The following is a 24,124-nucleotide window of genomic DNA, read 5'->3' on the forward strand; positions in this document are numbered from 1 at the left end:
GGCAGTGTTAGGGATGATGCTCAAAGATGCACGCGGTTTTGTACACAAACCCATTGACTGTGCCTTCATTTACTGTCCAACATGCAGCCCATGGGTTTAATAATTTCATAACTCTTCTGTGTTCCCCAACAATTGCCCCCAAAGCGATTGCTGGATCAGCGCCATATGCCAGCAAACCCAGTACATGTGCATTGGTCACTGAATTACTATCAGGACTCTATAAACACGCATTGATTGAAATTTTTACAATTTGTTGTTTGATTCGAAAACTCCACCAGCTTAAAGTTGGACCTAAAAGAAAATAAACACCCCATTTGAGGTATTGACAAAATTTCTGCGAAAGCGAGACTTTCGCTTGCTCCCTGGTCTCGTTTAACAACTGTTCACGAGTTCAACAATGCCACCCGGCACAACCACTTTTAGTGCTCTCCCGTTAACAAAACACCTTTTTGTTGGCGAAGCAGTATTTTTGTCCGCCCACTTACATCGCAGTTGTTTTGTTTGCTCAAGTGATGTGATCTTTTCTCGGGGTGTGTGATGGGCGTTGTGCTGTCCGTTGTTGCTGCAGACCTTCAGGCAGTGATTCTGACTGCGACGTCGTGTTTGAGAACTCGGGTGAAAAAAACCAGGTGAGAGTGATGCTTCAGCTCGGCATTGAACACATATCGACTGGCAGATGTGCTTAGTCTTTATTTTTTTATTTGACGGATACATTGCCCTGCCACCTTTGTCTCCCCAGGAATTTCTTTCACACATTTTCCTCTCCTCCTCAGAGAGCAGTGGGGTATGTTGTGATTGCTGTGGACAAGATAAAAGAGCACCTTAATTATGTATTCTCAAGTTTGTGTGTGTGTGTGTGCGTGCGTTTATGGAATGACTACAAAGACATTTTGGCCTTTGCTTTCAGGGTGTTTATGCATAGATATTTTGTCCATAACATCAATGAAATAACATTCGAATGGAGTAAGCCGGGTTATGGCTGCGTATGGTGCAATTTAAGTTGTAAACTGCGATTGGTGTTTGAAACGTGGAATTGCTCTCTCCAATAACCCTTGACCAGGCTGACTATTCACTCATTGTCCTCCTACGCAATTAACCGTAGCGTGTTCCGTCTCATTCTATAACACCCGTGCTCTTCACTGTTGGTTACGGTTCTGTGTGCTAGCGCTTGCACTATCCTGCAGAGTTTGGTGCATGCAGCGCACCGAGTGTGTGGTTTGAAGTTTGTTGGATTAAAAAATTAACAGTTTGCACACACGTGCAGTGTTCTTTTTATTATTCTGAAAAGCGCGCACGCTCACGTGGTGGGCGCTGCAGTTGTGGACGGCTTGCTCTTAACAATGATGGATGTTCGGCGCCGTCAAATAACCCAAGAAAAATGTGACTTGAAATAAAGCCACCGAGATATGCAATTACGTGCCTTTGAGCGAGATTGGCGATCCGGTACACTTTCATAAATGTTGTTCCCAGGAGTCTCATGAGAGTTCACTGTCTGATAAAGAGTTGAGCACAAACCGAGCGCCGGTCTGCCAGCCCACACCAACAGTGGTCCACCATCTCTTCATACAGGTTTGTGGGCTGTTTCATTCAATCTCTATTGATACACTCCACTTAAATTCGCGACGTTATATATTCTTAGCTTTGTAGCGTTAATGTTAAAATCATTCCCAATGCTTTCATTCGTGACCGACTTGTGTACATCACAATGCTGGGATTTTAAGCAAGCGTTGATATATTTCACAGATGGTGAAGTATTCAGATTTTTATTTTTATTTAAGCCTCATTTGCAAGTGTAACCGGAATAAAGATTACTCTCATGGGAAATGCACATATCACAGATTGTCATGTGCAGGAGTGACACTTTTGACATGAAGGCTAATACAGATGAATCAAACTTCCTTGTTGACTGATTTACTTTCTTAAATGCATAATTTAGACCACCCACATGAATGAAGATGACAATCTGCAAGATTAGTGTATTTGACGTTTTCGTCGCTGCTTTGAAATGCCGTGTAGCGAGTATTGACTTGAATCTGTGCAAGGTGTTATCGCGGAGTGACGTTTAGTAAGTGTGTGCCTCTGCCGGCAGATGGAATACTGCGAGAGGAGCACTCTACGCGACACCATAGACAAGGGCCTGCACATGGAGACGGATCGCATGTGGCGTCTTTTCCGTGAAATCCTGGACGGGCTGGCTTACATTCATGAGCAGGTGCTGGCAACTACTGATAGCCTTCGATATGACCGTCGTCGTTATCGTCGTCGTCGTTATCATCGTCATCGCTACAATCATTATCACTATTGCCTCCACGGTGACCATTACCATCAATAAAATCATGACCGTCATTACCTTTGTCATAATCACTCACCACCATCATCGTTGTCACCGTCATGACCATCTTTTAAATCACAATTACCACTGCCATGCCAGCTTTCTGAAAAGGGATCCACAGAACTTAGCACGGAGATATGTAAAATAAAAAAAATATTTCTATATTGATGAACAGCGCTTGCTGCCGTGAGTCTGTAAGATTAAATGGGGGGGGGCATTTTTGTCTTTGCAGGGCATGATCCACAGAGACCTCAAGCCAGTAAATATCTTCCTGGATTCTTCAGACAGCGTGAAGATTGGAGACTTTGGTTTGGCTACAGATCACCGGCTCGTTGCAACCGTGAGTCGCATATTCGCTCACCTCTCATGTTAGGGGGTTATTCATTTCACAGCATTGTGTGATAAAAGTGAATTCTAAATACAATCTTGATGGTTTTTGTGTGTTTTTTTTTAGGAATCAAGCAAGATAGATGTTTCAACTACAAATATAGAACTTCCCACGGAGAATATGGATGTAACAGGTAATCCATTGAAAACCAATATTTGCACAATGTTGAGATTGCTTTCGTGTATAACACAGGCAATTCCGCACCTCCAATTGGCGCGGTTGGCTACGTACAGTACAAAAGAAGTTCAATATACATACGTACAATTGTAATCGTTTAATGTTGTGCACCTCTGATGATCGGCACGCAACTTGCGTGCGAGTTGTACAGGTGGGCTCACGGGGCAGATTGGCACGGCACTTTACGTGAGTCCGGAGGTTTTGGGGAACATCAAAGCGGTCTACAATCAGGTGAGGAGGGATCTTCTCCCATGTGACACTGGGACCAAGGGCAGGCAGCAGCATTTGAACTAAGAATCGACTCCGATGAGTCAAAAATAAATCTCGATGAAATCTCATCGTCCTGCGCTTGTGCTGTTGAGACAGAACTGCAAATAACTTCGTGGGTAGTCGGGGGTAGCTGCTTCGTGGTGAGGCTGGTTCACAAACCATTGGTACCATCAGCCGTAATGGAGGGATGTATTTGTGTTGAACTTCTTTCGCACCGTACGGAGCCAACAGCGCTATTCGGAGGTGCGGGGGAAGGACAACAAACTAAACACAAAAAGCAGTTCGAAAGGAAATGAGTTTTCAGTTTACTAGATGAAGATATTTAGAAGAAAAAAAGCCTTAAATAAATGTAACAGCTCCACTGAGGTTGCATGGCTGAAGTACCGAAATGGGAGACACGCTTTTGTAGTTATTCAAAGCGGCATTACCAGATTTTTTTAGGAAAATTATATTAGACAAACAAAGGTATACATGTAAACAATTCTATCCATAGGAATGTGGAATTTCCACGACTGTTTGATTACCACTAATGGAGATGATAATTTTAGTATTGTCCCACTTTCAATTTTTTGTGTGTTTAAAATGGCAAATTGTAAGGTTTTGAGGTGTCTGTGTTTGTGTCTGATATTTGTAGAATTATTAAGTGTGCTATTACTACATTGTTATGTAATTAATGCATCCTGTGGTACAATGCTGCATTGCTTTAAGCCTTTAAATATATAATCACACTGGGTCTAGAATCGGGCAATGTAAATAAGCAATCGCATGTATGAGCACATTTTTGAAGAGAAAAGTTTAAAAGTGGTGGATGTAATTTCAATAAAATAAATCTTCTGCCACATTTTCTCGCAAGACAGCCATTCAGGATTGCTTGTGGGATCTCTCTCCTGCTGCCCTCAGTCTCTTAGGGCGCCATGGTGGTGAGATGTTAGCTACCTTGCCTGGTATGCAAGAGTTTGTGGGTTCAATCCCAACACTAACACCTGTATATTTTGAGTTTGCATGTTCCACCCCTGGTCGCGTGGATTTTTCTCTGGGTCCTCCGGTTTTTCCCTGCACATTTAGAAACGTGTGTTTCGAGTATATGGCTGATATAAATTTCCACGTGACAAGCCGCTTCGTTGAGCTATCATTTGTGGTTAGAACGGTTTTGAAAAAAAAAAGCCGTTATAGCTCAGTGGACCTTACCTGCTAAAATTTAAACTAGTTTAGTTGTTTAGGCAAACAGGTGCTTCAATGTGTTGCTTTAGTTTGACTTTTGCAGCATTTGACATTTACTCTTTATCGTAAGATCCCTCAACATGGTCTGGTGTGATTGAAGGCAACCCCCACACATGTTATAAACACCGGTGAGAAGTTATTTATTTTCTTTGCTTACTTTACTAATTCGTATGGTTATTTTGTATCATTAGTATTCACGTGTCTTGGTAGAGTACCATGACGTGCAGTGACTTTCTCCTCGACATGTGAGATACCGTCATGGTGCAATTGGAAGATTCTCATCTTTATTCCTCTTGTGTAAAAGAGGAATTATTCATTCACAATTTATTAAACTCACATGTGCCAGCAGATTTGAATGGCTACGTCACAACTACAGGCTTAATGTAAACCTTATATATTTTTTTATTATGTATAGACTAAGAAGATCGGGATGCAGATGTGTGATGATCCCGCTGAATGCATACTTGTTTACCCATACAGTTTACCCGTACTCTTGTACAGCGAAATTCAGTTTTCAGGTCCATACGGTGTACAGCCATTTCAATACGGGCAAAAACACATTTGCTTTTGTCTTTGTGGTTCTCCCTTGTGATGGGACTTTGTAGGATGAACGTTGAGATTTATAAGGGCACGGGGTGACCAATAAGGTCTGAATTGGTCTGTCATAAGGTAGGCACTTATAAGGGGTTAACAGGTATGTGAATGTATAGTCTTTAGTTATTTCGATAAAGTCACGTAGATAGAAAAATAATGATAAAAAATAAAGTGAATAAAAAAATCAAAAACCACTAATGTAGACTCTAGCCTGGTTCTTAACCTCGGTGAGCGTACTGGCAGTCTATAATGTAGACTTATTATTGGTTCTTTCAGTAATTAAAATGTAAAAAACTAAACCGGCAGTAGGTCTACAATCAAAGGGCCGCCAGGCAATCATTGCACCTCGCTCTACACACCCACACTGCTGACGGTGGAGGTTGACAAGAAAACACAAATCAAGTCATGACCCAAAGTGGTTGATGACATCTTTCCAATGATTGCTGAGTTTATAACCATCCTCTCGGTTGAAATTGTTGCAGTCACGAAAGTTTTAAGTCAAAATTTAAGTGAATGTATAACTGTATTGGGAAAAGTCATGAAAAATGTGTTAAACTGACTTATATTTTTCTCAATTTTAGCTATGCAAAAATGCAGAAATAGAAGACTAAAAGCACTTATTCATTCATTACTTGGCTGGTAATATGTTCATATATAGACAACTGTAGAACTTGGGGGGAATTTGGCACAAGGTCAGCGTCCGGCTGCCATTCCTGCTGATCTGTGGTTCCCCATGCATCGGAGTCATTCTTGCTTCAAGAGTGAGTGAACACTGTGCGTGTTAAAAGTTGAAATTATCACAAACAATTCCTCCTTAACTAACACAAGCATACATAGCAAGTGGACACTTTAGGTAGGCAGTGGTTCTTTAGAGCATAGGAACTGCGCACTTTATGCATCGTGCTAACACAGTCCTTGAAACTTTATTTGCAGAAAGTAGATCTGTACAGCCTGGGCATCATCTTCTTTGAGATGACCTACCATCCAATGACGACGGGATCAGAGAGGGTGGCTGTTCTGCAGAAGCTACGCCTGGTAAGGAATTTCAAGCTGTCCACAATGTCCTATTAGCGTCGTCATATGTATAAGTAAGATATACTCGAATACAGTAGTCCCTCGGTTAACAGTGACATCGGTTAGCGTTTTTTTTCTTTCTGTTAACGTTTCGCCTCCCATAGGGACCCCCCAGGGTTTGGACTAACAGTGGAAACAGCTCTCTTGTAGACTCATGTAATTCCTATATTCGATTAAATAGTTATTTTGGTTAACAGTAGTTTTCGTGGAATGGATTAAAAAACGTTAACCGAGGGACTATTCTACACATATATATCTCAATGAGCATAAAATCTATAGATCTAAATCAGCTCAAAACTCCAGAAAATGTGTGGCCACCCCAACACTGAATCCCCTCCCACCTATTTTCCTACCCCCTTGGAAAACAGCCGCTGCTCCGTGCAGCTCACTTCTTACTCCTCCTCTCCCTCTCTTCCCCTCTCGTCGCTGACATCTTGGCCCAGTCACTCCTCCTCTCATCCGTGACTGATGCTCCTTTCTTCCTCGTGCTCATCTGGAGCCATGCCCTCTTTGTCCGCCTTGAGGATTTACATCCCAGCATCCTTTCCTTTTATTTTTCAATACATTACATCGTTGTCTCTACTCCCCTTCCCCCGATGTGTCACGGATAAAACTTTTATAATTGTAAAATCTCTTTACAACAAATTATGATGGCTTGTTCATACGTGTCACACTAATAAGAGCATTCACTTTTAGCCGTTACTTGTCCATAGGGTCGGTGTGTCGCCATCATTGGCATGACAAGAGATGATCCTACGCCACGTTCTGTGTTAGTCTTTTAACAAACATGGGTAACCCATGGGGTGAGAGGACATTATTGACACCCAGTACAACGCAATCAATATATCGGTTGACGTAAGCTAGGACAAATACTACCTTTTGTTACATTTTAAAATGCGTACATTTTTTGTTGTTTTCATGTAGCCGACCATACAGTTCCCTGAAGATTTTCATCCGCAAACACTAAAGCAGCAGGTGAGTGCTCATGTGCTTCTGTGGACAGATGAGAAGTGACGCGAATGTCACAGCGACTCCAGTTAAACACTCACAGTGGCAAGTGTCGTGTTCTCAGTTGCGTGTCTCAATGCAGCTTCCTGGAAAATTAAATGTATCTTGTTACGTATGGCACAAGTGGCTTAAGCGTGTGCGGTCGTGTGTGATTGTGTGTGTCTGTGTGTGGTTGTGTGTGTCTGTGTGTGTCTGTGTGTGTGTCTGTGTGTGGTTGTGTGTGTGGTTGTGTGTGGTTGTGTGTGGTTGTGTGTTGTTGTGTGTGTCTGTGTGTGTTGTTGTGTGTGTGTGTGTTGTTGTGTGTGTCTGTGTGTGTCTGTGTGTTGTGTGTGGTGTGTGTGTCTGTGTGTGGCTGTGTGTCTGTGTGTGTCTGTGTATGTGGTGTGTGTGTATGTGTTGGTTGTGTGTGTCTGTGTGTGTGTGGTGGTGGGTGTGTGTGTGGTGTGTGTGTGTGTGTGTGTGTGTGTGGTCTGTGTGTGTCTGTGTGTGTGTGTGTGTGTGTGTGTGTGTGTGTGTCTGGTGTGTGTTGTGTGTGTGTCTGTGTGTGTGGTTGTGTGTGTCTGTGTGTGGTTGTGTGTGTGTGTGGTTGTGTGTGTCTTTGTGGTCTGTGTGTGTCTTTGTGTGGTCTGTGTGTGTTGTGTGTGTGGTTGTGTGTGGTTTTGTGTGTCTGGTGTGTTGTGTGGTGTGTGTGTGGTTGTGTGGTCTGTGGTGTCTGTGTGTGTGTCTGTGTGTGTGTCTGTGTGTGTGGTTGTGTGTGGTTGTGTGTGTCTGTGTGTGGTTGTGTGTGTCTGTGTGTGTGGTTGTGTGTGGTTGTGGTTTTGACACAAACTTTGGTCCCATTCTCATTGGATGGAAAACGAGAACGTAGAATCTCTTTGTGAGATTTCTATTTGCCGTCCTTTAGCACACTCAAGATCCCCCGTGCACTTTTCACGGAATGGATTATTTTTGTCGGTGTTGGAGCCAAATGCACATGAGCATTTAGTGCAGAAGCGTCCTTTTACAGCCTCAGTAACGATAATATAATTATTTAACCTCCTCGAGGGCACTCTGATTTTGGTTCTGCATTGGGATGATTGGGCAATTGTGCAATGGGAGTTTGCGTAATAGCACTTAACTTTCTTTATTGGGAGGGAACTTGAAATCACCTGAAACTAAAATGGAGTACATGGTGATAAATTACTCAGGGAGTGTATAACATTTGCACGTAGCATTTGAGATAATTTAAACAGTTTTATTACAATTTTAGCCCATCTTACCAGGTTTTTTTTCCTTTATAAATGAAAAAATCGCAGAGGTTTGAATGATTATTCGAGCACTTTTGGGCCTCATAATAAAAAGTGCTGCACTGTATTTAAAATAAATAATATTGACGATAGAAAAAATGCTGTAAAAGGTGCCCTTATAAGATTCTTAAACAAACGTTCCTCTTCTGTATTATCCTGACGTGCATGTACCCCTCTTTACATTGCGTCTTGGTGGGGTCATTTATAGATGTTTTATTAATCCCAAAAATATAGGAACAGACTATATTTTTCCAAGTTTTATCTGGCTGGCTGGCACGTGGGTGGGCAAGTGCGCAGTGGTGATCACGTCACCCGCATCCAAGTTCATGCATCGTGCTGGCATCACGCCTCCCACTATCCACCCGGGCCGTGGATCCCGCGCATACGCGTGCGCAGTACCCGTACTGAAATGACTTGGGACGAGGTCAGCGACATAAGCTTCTGCGTCCGTTCGTCTGGCACAGGCTGATACACTGCTAGCTGCAAGAGTTCTGAATAGGAATTCCTTCACCCTCATGGCATGATGTCGACAGCACAATTGGAATAGAAATGGGGGGGGGGGGGGGGAAGTATGAAAGAAAATCCTTATTTAACACATGTTACTGGGATTTTCCTTTGACCAAATCAGCCGGAATGCATCTGAGCTCAGTCACGAAAGATACCTGGATGGTGCTCAGGTGTGCGACCACCGTGCTTGACGCGGGTGTAATGGATTGCTGCGGGGCTGCATTGTCGGCAGAGTTCAACGCAGCAAACTCCGTTGTTGTACTGCACTATGCTCTCAGCATCTTGTCACGTTAAATACCATCCCCACATGGGGAGGCCCTCATTCAGCAGCGGATTAACAAAACAAGACTGTCCGTTGACGCGTGTTCGATAACGACATTCCCGCGGGGGGCGGCAGGCGTTCATCATCCGCTGGCTGCTGAACCACGACGCGGGCCAGCGCCCCACGGCGCAGGAGCTGCTCAAGAGCGAGCAGCTCCCCCCGCCACAGCTCGAGGAGTCGGAGCTGCACGAGGTGCTCCGGCACACGCTCGCGAACCCTGACGGCAAGGCCTACCGCTCGCTCGTCGGGGAGCTTTTCTCCCAGCGCGTGGCGCTACCGGCGGACTTCACCTACGACATCGACGTGCACAAGGTGCTGGTTAGCGCGGTTGGTTGGTTACGTACGGTGCGAAAGAAGTTCAACGTACATACGTACGTGTGCCGCTGCACGTGTTGTTGTTGGATGGATCGGCGGTGCAGCGGTTGACGCATTGGTATGTGAACCTGGCGGACTTGAGTTTGGTTCCTAGCGATGACGAGCCGTAACCTGATTCTGTTCCTGCCTTCAAACCCTTCTCTTCTCCCTAGCCAATCTGCGGCTCCGGAGCCAAATTCCGCTCGTTTAGGACTGCTTCGTGACGTTTATTAAGGGCCCCTGTCTCATATTCACGTGCATTGCGGCTCTTTAAATATTTTCCCGAATTCAAAACAAAATGTTTCTGGTTATATTGTTTGCCGACCCCTGGTCTGGCCTCTCCTACTGCTACTCTCTACCTCTGCCCTACAGCTACAACCAGCAAACCCCCCTATCATCCATATCACTACCCCTATCACTACCCCGACTGCTACTGAAAAACAAGAATTGAATATTAAACTGTATTTTAGTTGCAGGTGTGGTGATTGCTTCATATTTGAGTGAACAATATTTCGCTTCACTTTCATTTAGTGTTTCTATAATTATGAAATATTACGATGGATTGGTTTGTCCACCCTATCATTACAATATTTTCGTCTTGTATTTTTGTCAGGGGAATTTTTCTGCCACTTCCAGCATGGTGCAAAGCTACGTTTACCAAACTGTCTGCAAAGTCTTTGAGAGGCACGGTAAGTTCACCGTACGTTTGATTTTTCCATTATATAATGTAAAAAAAGCAGACGTAAACTTTGCCGAGTGAGTTAATCTGCACAAAGTGGCACTGTTTACTGTGTGCGTAATATGTTGGGGATGGTTTCACATCGCATTGAATGCGAATGCATTGTTGAATGTTTATTCAGCTTTGTTTTCCAGAAAGTATATCTTCAAAACACAAACTTAACGTCAAATACTTGCTCACCTTTCGGAAATGAACAAAGTCACCCGCCACTGCACTTGACTTCAATAGCATAGTGGCATGAAGCAAATGCTCCTCCAGTTGGTTACCTTCAGCAACAAAAATGTTTCACAGACTTTTATAAACCGGTCTTACTGGTCCTGCTATTTGGAACGTCAGCGCATCGATTTGGCATGGTTCAAATACACATTAACTCACTGCACCATGGTGTGCAGCCTTCTACAAATGCCCACGTGATGATCAGCCACTTCATTGAGCTATCATTTGTGGTCAGGTCGCTTCTGAAAAAGAGCTATTGAGGTCAGTGGGCGTTACCTGGTAAAACAATTATAAATATGTTTAATAATTCGTTCCTATTCAAATATATGTCTGATGATTGGCACACTCACTAGGTAACGACTTAATTTAGATGTGAACGGAGGTAAATGTTGGTGAATTCAAAAAGACGAAGCGTGTGACGGTCATTGAGGATTTGGGAAACCATTTTGTAGGTAATGGCATTCCCACTAACTGCAGAAAATTAATCAGAACTTCATTCTTATATCTGACAAATGCATGGTGCATGTATGTTCACTATCTATGGTGCAGAGTGCATGTACACGCACCATATGTTTCCTGAGGTTGAAAAATTACCTGCAGTTGCCTTAAAGAATGATTCACAAGTTTGATTTTATAGAAGTTTGTGGCAGGCAGCTGTCATCTCGGTGACTTGATGGTAAAATTGAATTGTTCCTTTCTGGCTGCAGGTGCGGTGAAGCTGCACATGCCACTGCTCATGCCCAAGAATCGGCACCTTTACGAGAACAACGAGGCAGCGACATTCATGGACCACAGCGGCTTCCTCGTGCTGCTTCCGCATGACCTGCGGGTACCTGTGCCCCATCCCGCGAGGGCGCGTGCGGCGCTTAGGACGTTGTCCAGCCACAACAACAGCGACAAACCAATACAGAAACGTTTAATGTTCTCCCGGTAATATCCGGAGATGTGTGTGTATGTTGAACTTGTTTCGCATCGTCCGTAGCTAAGTGTGATAAATCAGAGGTGCGGGGGAAGGACCGCAAACTAAACACACAAAAATGCCTGGTCATTGCTGGGTATACTCTTTGGTATGTGCCACGTGGTGGAATTCAATTCACATCACTATTTTTTGGAACTGACACAAAGAGTATGAATGAATATAACTGTTTAGAATTGATGGTATGCATTTGGTCATCGATGTGAATTACGATAATTTAATATTACGGCGGCTTTTATATGCCCGCCATGATAGCGCACACGTTTAATCCCGCGTTTTAGACGTATGGGTTGATTGATAATGCAAAATTGTGTAATTCCCAAACAGTACAAACAAAGGGGCTCATGAATAGATCTGTATGCAACTTTTCATTTCCCTTGTGTACGCACGGGTTTGCCCATGTACTTCAGTTGCTTCCCAAATACAAAACACCTCTTAAAGGGAATTGGCCAAACATCCAAATGCAGGTGTGTGCTGAAAAAGTTTTGAGAATCCGTAAGGCTTTCCTGATTAACCACAAACAACAACAAGTCTCTTTTACAAGGCAGTCCAAGGATGATAGGTGTTTGTTGTAATCCTACATGTGATTTAGAGTTTATTCTTGAAGATTAATAGGCATAAAGATGAATAGGTCTAATCGAGGTCTTAAATATTTACTTGGCACCTGGCACGAGTGGGTTTTAGTATTTATAGCTGGGCTGGTGAGTGCTCCACAGAGAAGCACTTAAGGGGAGAGAGGCTGTAGAGGCAATGTAGTTGAGCACAGAAATGGGAGAGAGTCCTCTTAATTTGCAGCAGAAAGGGACGTGTTACATCTGCAGTTTAATTTTACAAGACAGGCATGCACTTCTGAGCTTTTGAAAAGGTTTTGTGGAATTTTCTGGAGAAAAGCATTTTTCAACTTTTAATTTGTATTCATTTTTTTTAGGTTCCCTTTGCACGGTTTGTGGCAAGAAACAATGTCACCAACCTCAAAAGGTCAGCTCCAGGCCATTCAATGCATTTTCCTCCTCTTCATAACTAACAATACGGTGTTTATTTTCGATGATCGTGGAGTTATTTTCATTCCCAAGATCATAGTCAGACATGACATGAAGACATACAAATAGTACATCAAGGCGGAGTGGTGGCATAGTGAGCAGCGCAATCTGAACCTGGCCACCTGAGTGTGATTTATTGTCTCGCATCAGCCACGAATGATATCTGAACTAGTACGGAAGCCTCCCCTTCACCAGCCTGCAGTAACCGGTTTGGTGAAGTATAGTTAAACAGCCTCCGTGGCTGATATGGTTCAGGGAGGCCTTCTTTCACTTGCGAATTGACAAAGGACTGTAAACGATTATTCAAATTATATTCTTGGATCTTTTGGTAAAGTCACATAGAAGGGAAATAATAAAATAATGAAAATAAAACATTCAATTTTCACGACGTTTCGGCTATAACACAAGCAGCCGTCCTCAGGTGAAGAACAGAGCTGTCGGAAAGACAGCGCTCCAATGAAACACTGCTCAGCTTGGCAGCGTATTCGTATTATTTTTTTGTTCGTGTCGCAACCTTTTGTTTGCAAGTCGAATATACAATCAGATCACCACCTGACTGTTGCCAATCCAAATCCTGATTGTGATTGACTCAGCCCACCATCTACCCTAGTCAGTCTAGAAAATTTATATCAATGAGTGGAAAGTTAACACTGTTTGTCCTTTGTAGAGACTGGTCACTGCTAGAGTAATGTAACATTTATACCACTGTCACCAACAGAGATGAGCACTGCAAAAGGCTTAATTGAGCAGTGAAATGCACATTCAACTGTGGGCTTACCTGGGCATTGGGAGCTACCATGGTGTAATGGTCTGCACACTCGACTTGCAATCCGGAGGTCGCTGCTTCGATTCCATCTCGTGGCGCAGCAGTTGAAACAATGGTGCAAGTTTTTTCAACCCCCCCACCTCTGTATAAATGGATACATCACAGTCGATCGGCAGGTTGCGTGTGGTGAGATAGCATGTGGGGCACTCCCTTTTATCCCAAGATATCTCTCCAGCATTGAGGCCCTTCTGCCAACAGTAGCGTGAGCAGGCAGTTAACAAGGGCTGCACCATTAACTTTGTTAAAAAAAAATATATGCGTGTAATTTTGTATGAGGAGCGATAATGTTTCTCCCAATTCTCTGATTGCGCACCACCTCGGCAGGTACTGCGTGGAGCGTGTGTTCCGGCCCAGGAAGCTGCACCGCGCGCACCCACGCGAGCTCGTCGAGTGCGCGTTCGACATCGTCACGTCCGCCGGTGGCTGCCTCCCGGACGCCGAGATCATTTACACCACGTCCGAGATCATACAGGAGTTCCCGGCTCTGCAGGCAAGCGCACAACTTTAAAAGTGGCCATGGTCACCTCTGGAGAAGCACGATACACCAGGGCAAATTCAGGGCTATTGTTGGCGGAAATTGTCACCTGCAATACATTTTTCATGGGCAGTTGTGCTAACTCAGTATGGCGATGCAAGTGTGACCTGCGGATGATTTCTGTCTCGCCAATTAAAGCGGAGTTCATTGTAAAGTTGGGTTTCGTGAAAAATGATTGGCCTTCAGAGCGCACTCCCCCCGGGTAGTCACGTGACCTCTGTGATCTTATTGGAAGGAGCCATAGCAGTTGCCCACTACTAATGGGAGCAGCAACCAGATTCGTGTATTACAATAAAACATTGTGCAGTTCCCAGAAGGTGCCAGGTGGCGTCTCGCTCATTTCTGAAAAGGGGCCTTCTACTGGTGGGCTACACAGAGGCGCCCCCACTCTATATTCATAGCAGCCCTCCATCCCTCTGCTGGTCACGATCCTTCAACAAGGACCTCCTAAATGTACTCTGATCCTGGGAGCCCTCCCTGCCTTAATCCATTACTGTGCACACCAATGTCGCGTGTTACACGCTGAGAGCTCTTTTGCAATTATTCATCGTACAGAATGTACTGTGCTTGTATTTAAAGCAAGCCTAAAACAAAAGTTACATTAATACAGAATTTTTTTGTTCATTCTTAATAAGTAAGCCGCAGAAAAAAAAAGCGAAATGGTCTTTTTTTTAAAAGAAGCGCCGAGCAAATTTCATTTATTTTAAACGGTTTAAATAATTTATTTTGGATTAAAATGTAACAGATGACATTGCAGCACGCGGGCATGGGAGTAATTTCATTCGTGTATTAATTCCTGACATTTGCTGTATTATAAAAAAAATACTAAAGGCAGTTTTAAATTACTTTAGATGGATTAGTTTTTTTTGCAGTTTTTTATCAAATTGCCCTGCATTTATTGTCGGTCTGCATCATGGCAGTGTTGATGGTTTTTAAACAACCAATAAAAAGTTTCTGCTCAAGTGAGTATGGAATAGGGCTCAATTTCCGTTTAAATCTCTAAGCAAATTCAACATTCCTCTGATAGGGGTAAGTTTCTGATTGTTCCCAAATCAGGAATCGACCTTTACACCTTTTGATTACCAGCTGTGTCCTCGAACTACTGTGCCAGTGAGTGTGCGAATCCGATATGAAAGCAGGCTAGAGTATTATACGCCACACAAGCATGGTGTGCATTGCCTCTCGCAGCTGATGACTACGTGGGTGTGCTGGGTGTGTGGTTACAGGATCGCAACTACTGCGTGCATCTGAACCACACAGCCCTCATAAAGGCCATCCTTATCCACTGCGGCATTCCAGAAGACAAGCACCACCAGGTTTACGGCATTCTCTGTGACACCATGGTAAGGCAATACGTAAATACGTAAATAAAAGGGCCTAGTTTTGTATGCATAACCTTGTACCACATGTCTATGATGAATAAATGTGCATGTAACAGCCATTTGTGTCAATTCACTTCTGGATGAGGGCCTCCCTACGCCATGTGGCTTGTGGGCTGTCCCACCACGTTTCTCCATGCTGGCTCGTGCCGCTTGGAGGAAATGAGAGAATATGACAATACAACAATGAATGTTTCTGTACTGCCTTCTGTTGCCCACAATGTATCATCAGTCCTGGTTTAAAACTGTGGCAAAGTAGAGGTCATGTTTGGTCCAGAAAGATGCAAAGCAAACCTAAAATGGATTGTATCTTTGAGATGAATGCACAGGCAGTGTGTGTGCCTTGGCCTCAAATGAGAGGAGACTACAATCACAGTACAAAGTACTCCAGTCCTGTCACAGCAATGATGTTTCATGAAACGGTTTGGAGATGTTTACATAGTAAGAACTTTCTATCATTGCCTTATTAAATTCACTTAGATGTTTATAAAGTCAAAGTGAATAATACTACGTGCAGCATCCTTGTTATTGCTCCTGATATCAGTTGTTAAATACGTTTAATTACCACGGAGCCGTCGTATGTTGTTTTATGGAAATACCATCCCTTTAATTGGACTTTTCCAACAGAGAGAGCGCAATGCTGGAGTGAGTCGGAGTATAGTGATGGAGTACAATCTGAAAAGGAGTATAGTTTTGGAGTACAATCTGAAAGGTTGGATAATGAAAATGTGATATTGGCTGCACAGGGACTGCTTTATATTGGCTTAAACAAATGTATCTTAGGAAACGAAATAAGATCTCTCTTTGAAAAAAAGACTGCGGCTCCTGTCAACAATTTGTAACGAGGGTGTGTGCTTGACAAACAAAAGTCACGGAACAAACAAGGAATGGAGAATGGTTTAAGCCAAATGTGTGTTATCTCTGGGTGTCCTTTGTGTAAAAGCCTAAATATTTATCGTAACTGGTTTCCACTTTGACTTTGAACTTTTTTGTGGTTTTAAAGAAGCCGCTTCCATGAGTCTTATATATGTTTGTGCATATATGTCAGCCCATTTGGTTTTTTAAACGCAAAACAACTTAATAAGTTTCGGTTTTACGTTTAGTTCTGAAAATTGCAAAATATTTTTTTTAGTTTTTTTATGCGAGGAACATCTCAGTTGCAGGACATGCGAATATGAGAAGCTAAAGATGTAGCACCCCCGAGTGGACGTTAAAAGGCTCTCACACCAGGAGTTCTGATATCCACCAGAATAATACGTTCTCTACCATGGTGTTATGCATTGCTTTGTGCGAGGGTTCAAACATTTTACATGTCCTTTGTCCCGTGGCATGACACTAATATGCACAAATGGAATATATAATAAGAATATGTTTTTCAGAGTTAATTTTCATGCGTTTTTACACAAACGTATGCAGTGTTGATCTAAAGGTGAGTCCTTAATTTGACTTGTGGTTGGATTATTTTTGTTTGCAGAATGAGAAACGAACAAAGCAGCAGATAATGGCAAGTCTGTGTAGCCTGGGCCTGCATCCCGACACCGTGAGTCACACTCGGCCATTACAAGTTCACGCACGCGGATTTTAATGATGCTGTCCTATGACATTTAATTCTCCCATAATTCGTGTGATGTGACTGCTAGGTACCACAGCTGTATGTTCCAGCAACCTGAACGGAAATGCCAAGACTGTACTTAATTTGTGCTTGTGTTGTTTTTAATGAAGACTAAATCAATCTGTAGCCCTATTCGTGTCTCCTCTCCCACGCTTCCCCACTCAACGGCACAGCTGTACACTGCATCCTGAATCTATGATGCAGAATGAAATTAAGGATTTAGCGGTAACTAAGAATGGGGTTATAAATCCAGTTTAATTTCTGTAGCCAAATAATCCAGAATGCACCCATCAGATCTCATGCGTTAAGCAGCGTTGGACCTTGATTGTGCTTAGATGGATGACCTCCTGGGTACCAGGTGTCGTAGCATATGGCCCTACATGGTGGATGGCAGAGGGCAGTCCAACAAAATGTATTCTTGTACCACACTTCCATACTCCTTCGTCAATGCTCCTCACCTTTACCAACCCACACTGACTGACGTGGCAAAGTATGGGCCATAACCCTACGACCCATACGGTAGTGGGAGGCTGTCATCCATTTCTTGCAAAGGGCTGGATATGGACTTGTACACACAGTACAATGCTGCTTTTAAAATTGTAATGTACACTTAATTTTTTGTTCATGTGACTACAATCCTTTGCGGTCATGTATCGACACTTGCGATGTATTGATATGTCTGTATGTGTGATGTCTGGGAAAACAGAAGTGTCGTGTTGGAAAGCCATTCTTTAGGATTCCATAACTCCTATTTGGTTTCCAGCAATGCATATCATGGGAAATAGGTAGTTACACTTGTAATGGGTCTCTCCTAAGTTGACTTGACCTGAAACACATGTTTGGCCCAGTACGTGAGGCTCAACACTGGGAATAAAAAAATGAAGACAGTATTGTGCTGGCTAAAACTATCCCCTCGTATACCTTGCAACTTTAATAGGTGCTCACTAATACCCTTTGCGACAACGGCATTTACTCCCAGGTCACCTTTTAAAAAGATAGCAGTGTTTCTCAACTCCATTCTTGGTACCTCCGATTTAGAACGGTTGGCTACTTACCGTGCTGAAAAAGTAGTTCAAGATACTTGGTAATTCCCCCCCCCACCAATCTTTATATTCATATGCAAATTAGTCCACTGCAAGCACCTGATGGTGGGATGGTGGGTAATCACGGAAAGCTGTAGTTGCGGTGTGGGGCATTGCGAGGGCTGCAGTTGAGAAACGCACTGGTCTTTGTGACGAAAAGGGAAATCATTGTCTCTCCGCCTGTCAACTCCTGGCGATAACACGAGCTCTAGCCAATGAGCACAGAAGTCAGGGTGATTGGTCCAGTCCGCCCACTCCTCTCACAGGTCACGCTGCTGTTCCACTTTGTGGAGCGGCGCGGGAATACGATGGACGTCTTGGCGGCACTCAGGCCGCTCGCGGGCAAACACTCCAAGACGGTGGGGCTGGTCAAGCAGGGGCTGAGCTACCTGGAGGAGGTCATGAAGCACCTGGAGTACATGTGCATTCGGCATCAGGTGAGCTGGGTTTGAAGTGCATTCAGACGATGAATGTTCCTTAAAGACAACGATTTGCCCTCCTAGAAATTGTAATGATTTTTCACCCTTCATCGTCGTAATATTTCACTCAAGAATCGATTGATTTTTTTTAATTTGTGGTGCATGTGGAAATTATATTTACTGCAGTGGCCTTGAAAGACTAATCTCCCTTGCCAAAGACCTCTGCCTCTGTCCCAGGACAATCTAGTTTCCAACAAGGCCATTCTATAGAAACTGCTATCCCAAGTGTGGTATATGGCCTTGTCTCTTCAGACCATGGATTACAATGAGTCCATCACATTGAGTCAGGGACTAGCTGTGACTGACTTTACTTCATTAGTATTATATTGGTGTAGTCATTGGTAACTTTGCTTTTGACACCTTATGACTGCCAAATTTCAATTCAACAGTGGTGTATCAATGTTTTTACATGGACATTGGCCCTCAAAGCAACCCAACCCTGAAAATATTTAAATGAAAAAAAGTACTGAAACATGTCATTGTCACATGGTGGGGCCATGCGGTGTGGGTTCGATGTGACTGCGGCGCAGGTTGTGATAAGCCTCGGACTCGTCTACAAAGTGCAGCTTCACAGCGGACTCATCTTTCAATTCACCAGCTTCATCCGCCGCAAAAACAAAACCGTGCTGGACATCCTGGCCGCTGGGGGGCGCTACGATAACCTGGTGAGGACAGCCAGAAGCTTTGGGTCTCCGCTTAGTTTATTATCAAGTCATGAACACGGATATTGAACTCATGCCGCCAGCATTCAACAACTGTGCCACCACGCGCGACAAAATGTTTTTCTTTGCAAAATTTAAATGATGGGTTTTATTTTATTACAAATTCTCATTTATATATCGTTTGAACAGCTTTTTAAAAAGGCAATAGGCATGCTTCCATGAGAAACAAAGATGATTCACCTGTGGAGGAACCCATCGGCATGTGGTAGTCGGTTGTGGATTGCCATTTCTACTGAGCGTTATATGCAAGGAGACAATAACTGAGCCATGGGGCCCCTGAAAGTTATACAAGTATACAAACTGGTAATCGTGCCATAAACGTATTAACCTGCTATCTTACTGCAACTGAACTTCTTGGAGGTACCCTTTTGCATCCTAACATGCAGTCTCGCTGCACGTCACCAGCAGTGAGTATTCCCCAGTGTTTGTTCAAGTCACTGTATTTTCTTTTTATTTGGTGAAATTGTGAACAACAGCCATACCAGACATTAGTACAGCTAATCGGCGTGATGATTGGTTCACTGCAGCTCAGTGACTCCGTCCTACAAGACGTGTGAAGCTAGGAGATGGCCATGTGCTCGGCATTTGAAGGCCTGAAAACCAGAATTGGTCATTTCACCGACAATGTGTCCAGGGAGGCAGCTCCATATCTGGACAGCAGGGTGAAGGGAGCTTCTGTCCAGGGAGCACTGGGGGGCAGCTGGGGGGGCAAGGGCGTGGCTTGGCAGGGTTATGCATAATTGGGTGGCAACTTTCATATGGGGGTGGAAGCATGACCTGAAGGTCTGGAGGCAGTGGTTGATGTGCATTTTGTACAGGACAGTGACAACAGCAACTTTCTATTTTACGCCACCTACATTGACAATCACTGTATAGACTTGTGAATGCATCCACAGCATTATCTGGGCGCTGGTCTCGTGCTTCTCTCCGTGTGCAGATTTCAATGTTTCGAGCACCGCAGTCATCGGGGCCTGTTCCCTCTGCGGTTGGGGTGAGCCTGGCGCTCGACAAGATCACTTCAGCCATCCTAAGCAAGGAGGAGCCGGTGAGGGCGGGGGGTGGCTTGTGCATGGACACAGCCATCAAGCCTGGGCTTGGGTTAAACACCGTGGTGCAACATTCAACACCGGCACTGAAAGAAAACCTCAAACATTAATTTGATTTGCAGACTTTGTGCACTGACGCTGATGGTTATTGGCAACTTCCATATATTTTTTTCATCCAATTATATTCCAATCGTGCTATCGACATCATGTCAGGAGATGAAGCTTGCCATTTGGAACTTGTGCAGCTTAAAATCGCCTTGTTAGAGAGCAGTCCTGGAACACCGTGTGGCCAATTTTTCATTCACTTAATTCTATTAATCCATATTAGGGCCACGTTTTATTACAAGCCTGTCAAAAGAGTGTTTGTAGTATATCAATGAAATCAAAATGTTTCACTCTCAAGAGCTGGAACATGCTTAAGTGTAAAATCTTAATTTTACTGTGTTATTTTTATTCTTCCGTCATTGGCAACAGGGATGAGACTTAAACTGGCTGCACTAGATAATGCAATTTAATCAAGAGTCGCTGCCAGTCGCCATATTCCGGGGACTTTTGTATGATTACTTAAATATGGTTCGTTCTCATGTGATTATTGAACCAAAGATTACAATAAATATTTAAACTGGTATTCGCAATATTTTTACAAGCGTGGATATAGTGCATTCATTAAGTAGTGAAAGGAAATCTTGTCCTCTGCATTTTATTAAGAACCTATATTGTATTCGTATGACCAGCAAAGTAGGGGAATCATTTTTGAGGAATCTTCACGATTAAGTTTGAGTAATAAATGCAGACCTTAATCAGTGCTCACCAGCCAATCAATACCTGTATATTGGTTTAAACAATCCAATCAACAAAGTCAAACAGGACTGACTATTCAAATGCAACCATTTCATTGGTGCTGATAGACACTGCTAATTGAGTGAGTAATTAATTATAAACTATTGAATGCAGACCCTTAGTCCACTGTTGGATGAAGGCCTGCCTACACCATGACTGACGAGGTGTGGCTCATGGTGGATGTCTTACCATACTTCACTACGCTGGTCAGCGTGGGTTGGTGAAAGGGGATGGGCCCAGGACCGGTTAAGATATCACTCACCACTGATGTTGCCGGAAATAAAACTCGGGTATATCGCGCTGTGCCCTTTACACTGCACGACCACTCCCACCCCCTTAGTGGACGCAGTGAATCCTCGTGTCGTGTCTCCCAGTGGTGCTGTCTTGACGTCAACGGGGATTCCCACACTTTTACAGCCGCGCTTCAACCTGTGCGACGTTCTGGTTGGCGCTGTCGGGGACGCGATGCGTCCACGGGCGTGCTCCTTGGTCAAGGACATGTGGGCCGCTGGCCTCCGTGCCGGGGTGCACTACGACGTGGCGCAGGTGAGAGAGAGAATCGTGGTCGCACTGTACATGCAACCACGTGCACCATCGGCACAAGCTGTATGCACATGCACAGCCCTTTTGTCAATCCACTTCTGGATGAGAGGGCCCCCCCCCCACACTGCACGGGCCGTGGAGGTTGTTTAACCCCTTTCCCGTTCCGATGACACACGTGTACATCATCAGAACGGAATCGGAAGAAATGTTTTAATCAAATAACTTTATAGGTACTGAGCCTTCCACGAGACCATGCGGGAGAGCATGTGACACAGTTTGGCGCCAGCTATCATAGCGTGTGGTCGTGTCGCTTTGGTTCTCTGCGGTGAGTACAATGTCTTTAAAATCAACGGCGCTATGCCTCTCTAAATAAAATTAACGTTGAACCGCTTGCGCGTTCTGAGATTCAGCAGTGAACGGGACCCACCTTGCAACAACTGTCAGTCGCCTCAGAACGGGAAAGGGTGAAATATGTTTTGCCATGCAAGTCGGTGTGCACGGTGAAGGAGAGCATCGATGCGAGACCAAAGAAATACAATGCGATGGGTTGTCTTGCACTCCCCCATGTTGCCCACCACATAGCCCCGCAGCAGCCTATAACATCTGTTTTTATGCAAGTTGGCGACCTATTCAAGCACTAGCCAGGCTCAAACATACTTAGCTTTTGTGATTCAATGACATTGGGTACATTACAGATGATTTGTCATCGGCAAGATCTATATAATTATCAATGTATGAAAAATAAGAATAGGTTTTACCCTTTCTGGCGATAAAACAGGTTTTAAGATGTTGAAACACCAAATATAAATATTTTGCAAGGAATCAAGTTTGTTTGCCTGTTCACCACGGGTACGTGTGGTTAATGCACTTGATTCCCATTTGTTGTTTGAACATCTTAACATCTGTTTTATTGCCAGAAAGGGTACAAAAACCCATTATTTTTTATAGCTATATAGTTCTGGCTAATACTATTGTCCCAACTTCAGTGGGACCAGTTGAGCTTGTGCGTATGCAAACACGTTGGTGGTGCCCTCGTGTCGTCTGCCACTTGAAAACTGGATTGGCGAAAATCCCTCAGAGATCGTCATTTTTTCTGACACTCCCAATCTGCTGGGCTGTGATGTGGCCAGCGGATGGCAGTCGAGCCATGGGTTTTCTCTCCTGCGTTGCATCTTGGGTACTCCCAATTCCATCCTTTTTGCAAAACACTCCTTACGGAAGAACATGTTTCTGTCCCGTCTTGCCGATGGGATGATTTCAAAATATCCTGGATCACAACTCAATGGACTGCTTTACAAAAGATATCAGATCTTGTACAGCCTCTTTATGGAAGCCGCTAGGCCCATGAACTTCCGGCAGTAGGAGTCCTCAATTGTTGGTGATTGTCAGGTGTTGCCAATATCCCAACTGTTGCTGATGTTTCAATGTCATTCCTGTTCGTTTCATTGCATGTTCCATGCCATCAGATCGTTTTTTTCTCGACTGTCATCTGCCTCTGTAATAAATAAAGAGATTTCAGATGTTTTCAGGAATCTGCCCTTCTTCACAGAAGGTCCATTTACCAAAACGTAGCCTATTATTTACATTTTTCCTTTCAGGCAGTATGATTGATGGATGTATTTTTTTCGTGTTATTTGTGCTTGTGCACCACTGCCAATACAGTGGCACCAAATAATTTGTTGAACAAAAATGGCAATGATTGATAAAGCTCGCATGTTGTCTTCTTCAGTCGCAGGTGGACCTACACGATTACTGCAGGCAAGCAGACATCCCTTTCCTGGTGCTGCTGGAGTCTGGGACTGTGCGAGTACGTGGACCTCTGTCTTTTAATCACAATCATTGTGGTGTTAATACATTTGTGGTGGATGCCGATGATTTGGTTAATTTGGTTAAGGCTTTAATGTGCACCTCAATTGTGGTGATCACTGTGGGGGTCTTTTTTTCTTACGTTAGGTGAAGGCCGTAGATAAGGAATGGCAGTCGGAGAAAAAGGTTGTCGACTTTGAAGTTATCAGCTTCCTTCAGCAGAATTTGAAAAGTCGTGCTGCAGAAGAAAGGAATTGCAGGTTGGTTGGCACCTTGTGTGTGAAGTCCTTGTTTATGTTACCACCACATGCACATCCAAAGATTTTTTTCCTTGCAATTCCAGTTTCCTTCGACGTGCAAAAATCCTGGAATGACGTCGTCAAAACATTATAACTAGGCCTCGCCTGAAAAATAGTCTCAAGAACATTTACATATTCCCGTGACCACTGGGTAGTGAGCCAGCCTGATTCACGAACCAGGTTAACTGGGTTAAGTTCGCATTCCCAATGTAGCCTTGTCGTGGAATGGCTTTGGTGTTTAAAAACATGGTGGAAATATAAAGCTCATCGTTATTTGCTTGAGATAGCCTCGCCAAATCCACAGAGAGATCTCCTGCTGCATGTTTTTGCGGTCGTGCTTGATAGCGAGCTCTCTGAAGTATATTCTGGTTGTACCGCGTGTTGTTCAGCAAGATGTCTGACGTTTCGCTCCTCATGCTAGGAGCTTCTTCAGGAACTGAAGGATGCATCA

At 43.8% G+C, this 24,124-nt stretch overlaps 1 protein-coding gene across 4 annotated transcripts in view; it reads left to right on the forward strand.

Moving 5' to 3' along the window:
• EIF2AK4 (eukaryotic translation initiation factor 2 alpha kinase 4) overlaps positions 1-24,124 on the forward strand; it is a 45,330-nt gene that overhangs the window by 15,973 nt on the left and 5,233 nt on the right. For 2 of the 4 annotated variants that reach the window (XM_061551625.1, XM_061551624.1), the window contains 22 exons: positions 569-629; positions 740-784; positions 1,471-1,569; positions 2,090-2,212; positions 2,565-2,672; positions 2,787-2,853; positions 3,049-3,128; positions 5,916-6,017; positions 6,981-7,031; positions 9,255-9,491; positions 10,147-10,222; positions 11,196-11,317; positions 12,393-12,442; positions 13,655-13,820; positions 15,092-15,208; positions 16,719-16,784; positions 18,205-18,375; positions 18,948-19,082; positions 20,077-20,184; positions 21,443-21,571; positions 23,298-23,375; positions 23,522-23,634. In XM_061551625.1, the coding sequence (XP_061407609.1) occupies positions 569-629; positions 740-784; positions 1,471-1,569; positions 2,090-2,212; positions 2,565-2,672; positions 2,787-2,853; positions 3,049-3,128; positions 5,916-6,017; positions 6,981-7,031; positions 9,255-9,491; positions 10,147-10,222; positions 11,196-11,317; positions 12,393-12,442; positions 13,655-13,820; positions 15,092-15,208; positions 16,719-16,784; positions 18,205-18,375; positions 18,948-19,082; positions 20,077-20,184; positions 21,443-21,571; positions 23,298-23,375; positions 23,522-23,634 (2,304 nt within the window). The remainder of the gene's footprint in view (positions 1-568; positions 630-739; positions 785-1,470; positions 1,570-2,089; positions 2,213-2,564; positions 2,673-2,786; positions 2,854-3,048; positions 3,129-5,915; positions 6,018-6,980; positions 7,032-9,254; positions 9,492-10,146; positions 10,223-11,195; positions 11,318-12,392; positions 12,443-13,654; positions 13,821-15,091; positions 15,209-16,718; positions 16,785-18,204; positions 18,376-18,947; positions 19,083-20,076; positions 20,185-21,442; positions 21,572-23,297; positions 23,376-23,521; positions 23,635-24,124) is intronic. The other 2 variants (XM_061551626.1, XM_061551627.1) reach the window with 2 other exon arrangements.

The sequence above is a fragment of the Lethenteron reissneri genome, chromosome 14 (genome assembly GCF_015708825.2).
Source record: "Lethenteron reissneri isolate LAM-NWPU_2019-01 chromosome 14, ASM1570882v1, whole genome shotgun sequence".
NCBI lineage: Eukaryota > Metazoa > Chordata > Hyperoartia > Petromyzontiformes > Petromyzontidae > Lethenteron > Lethenteron reissneri.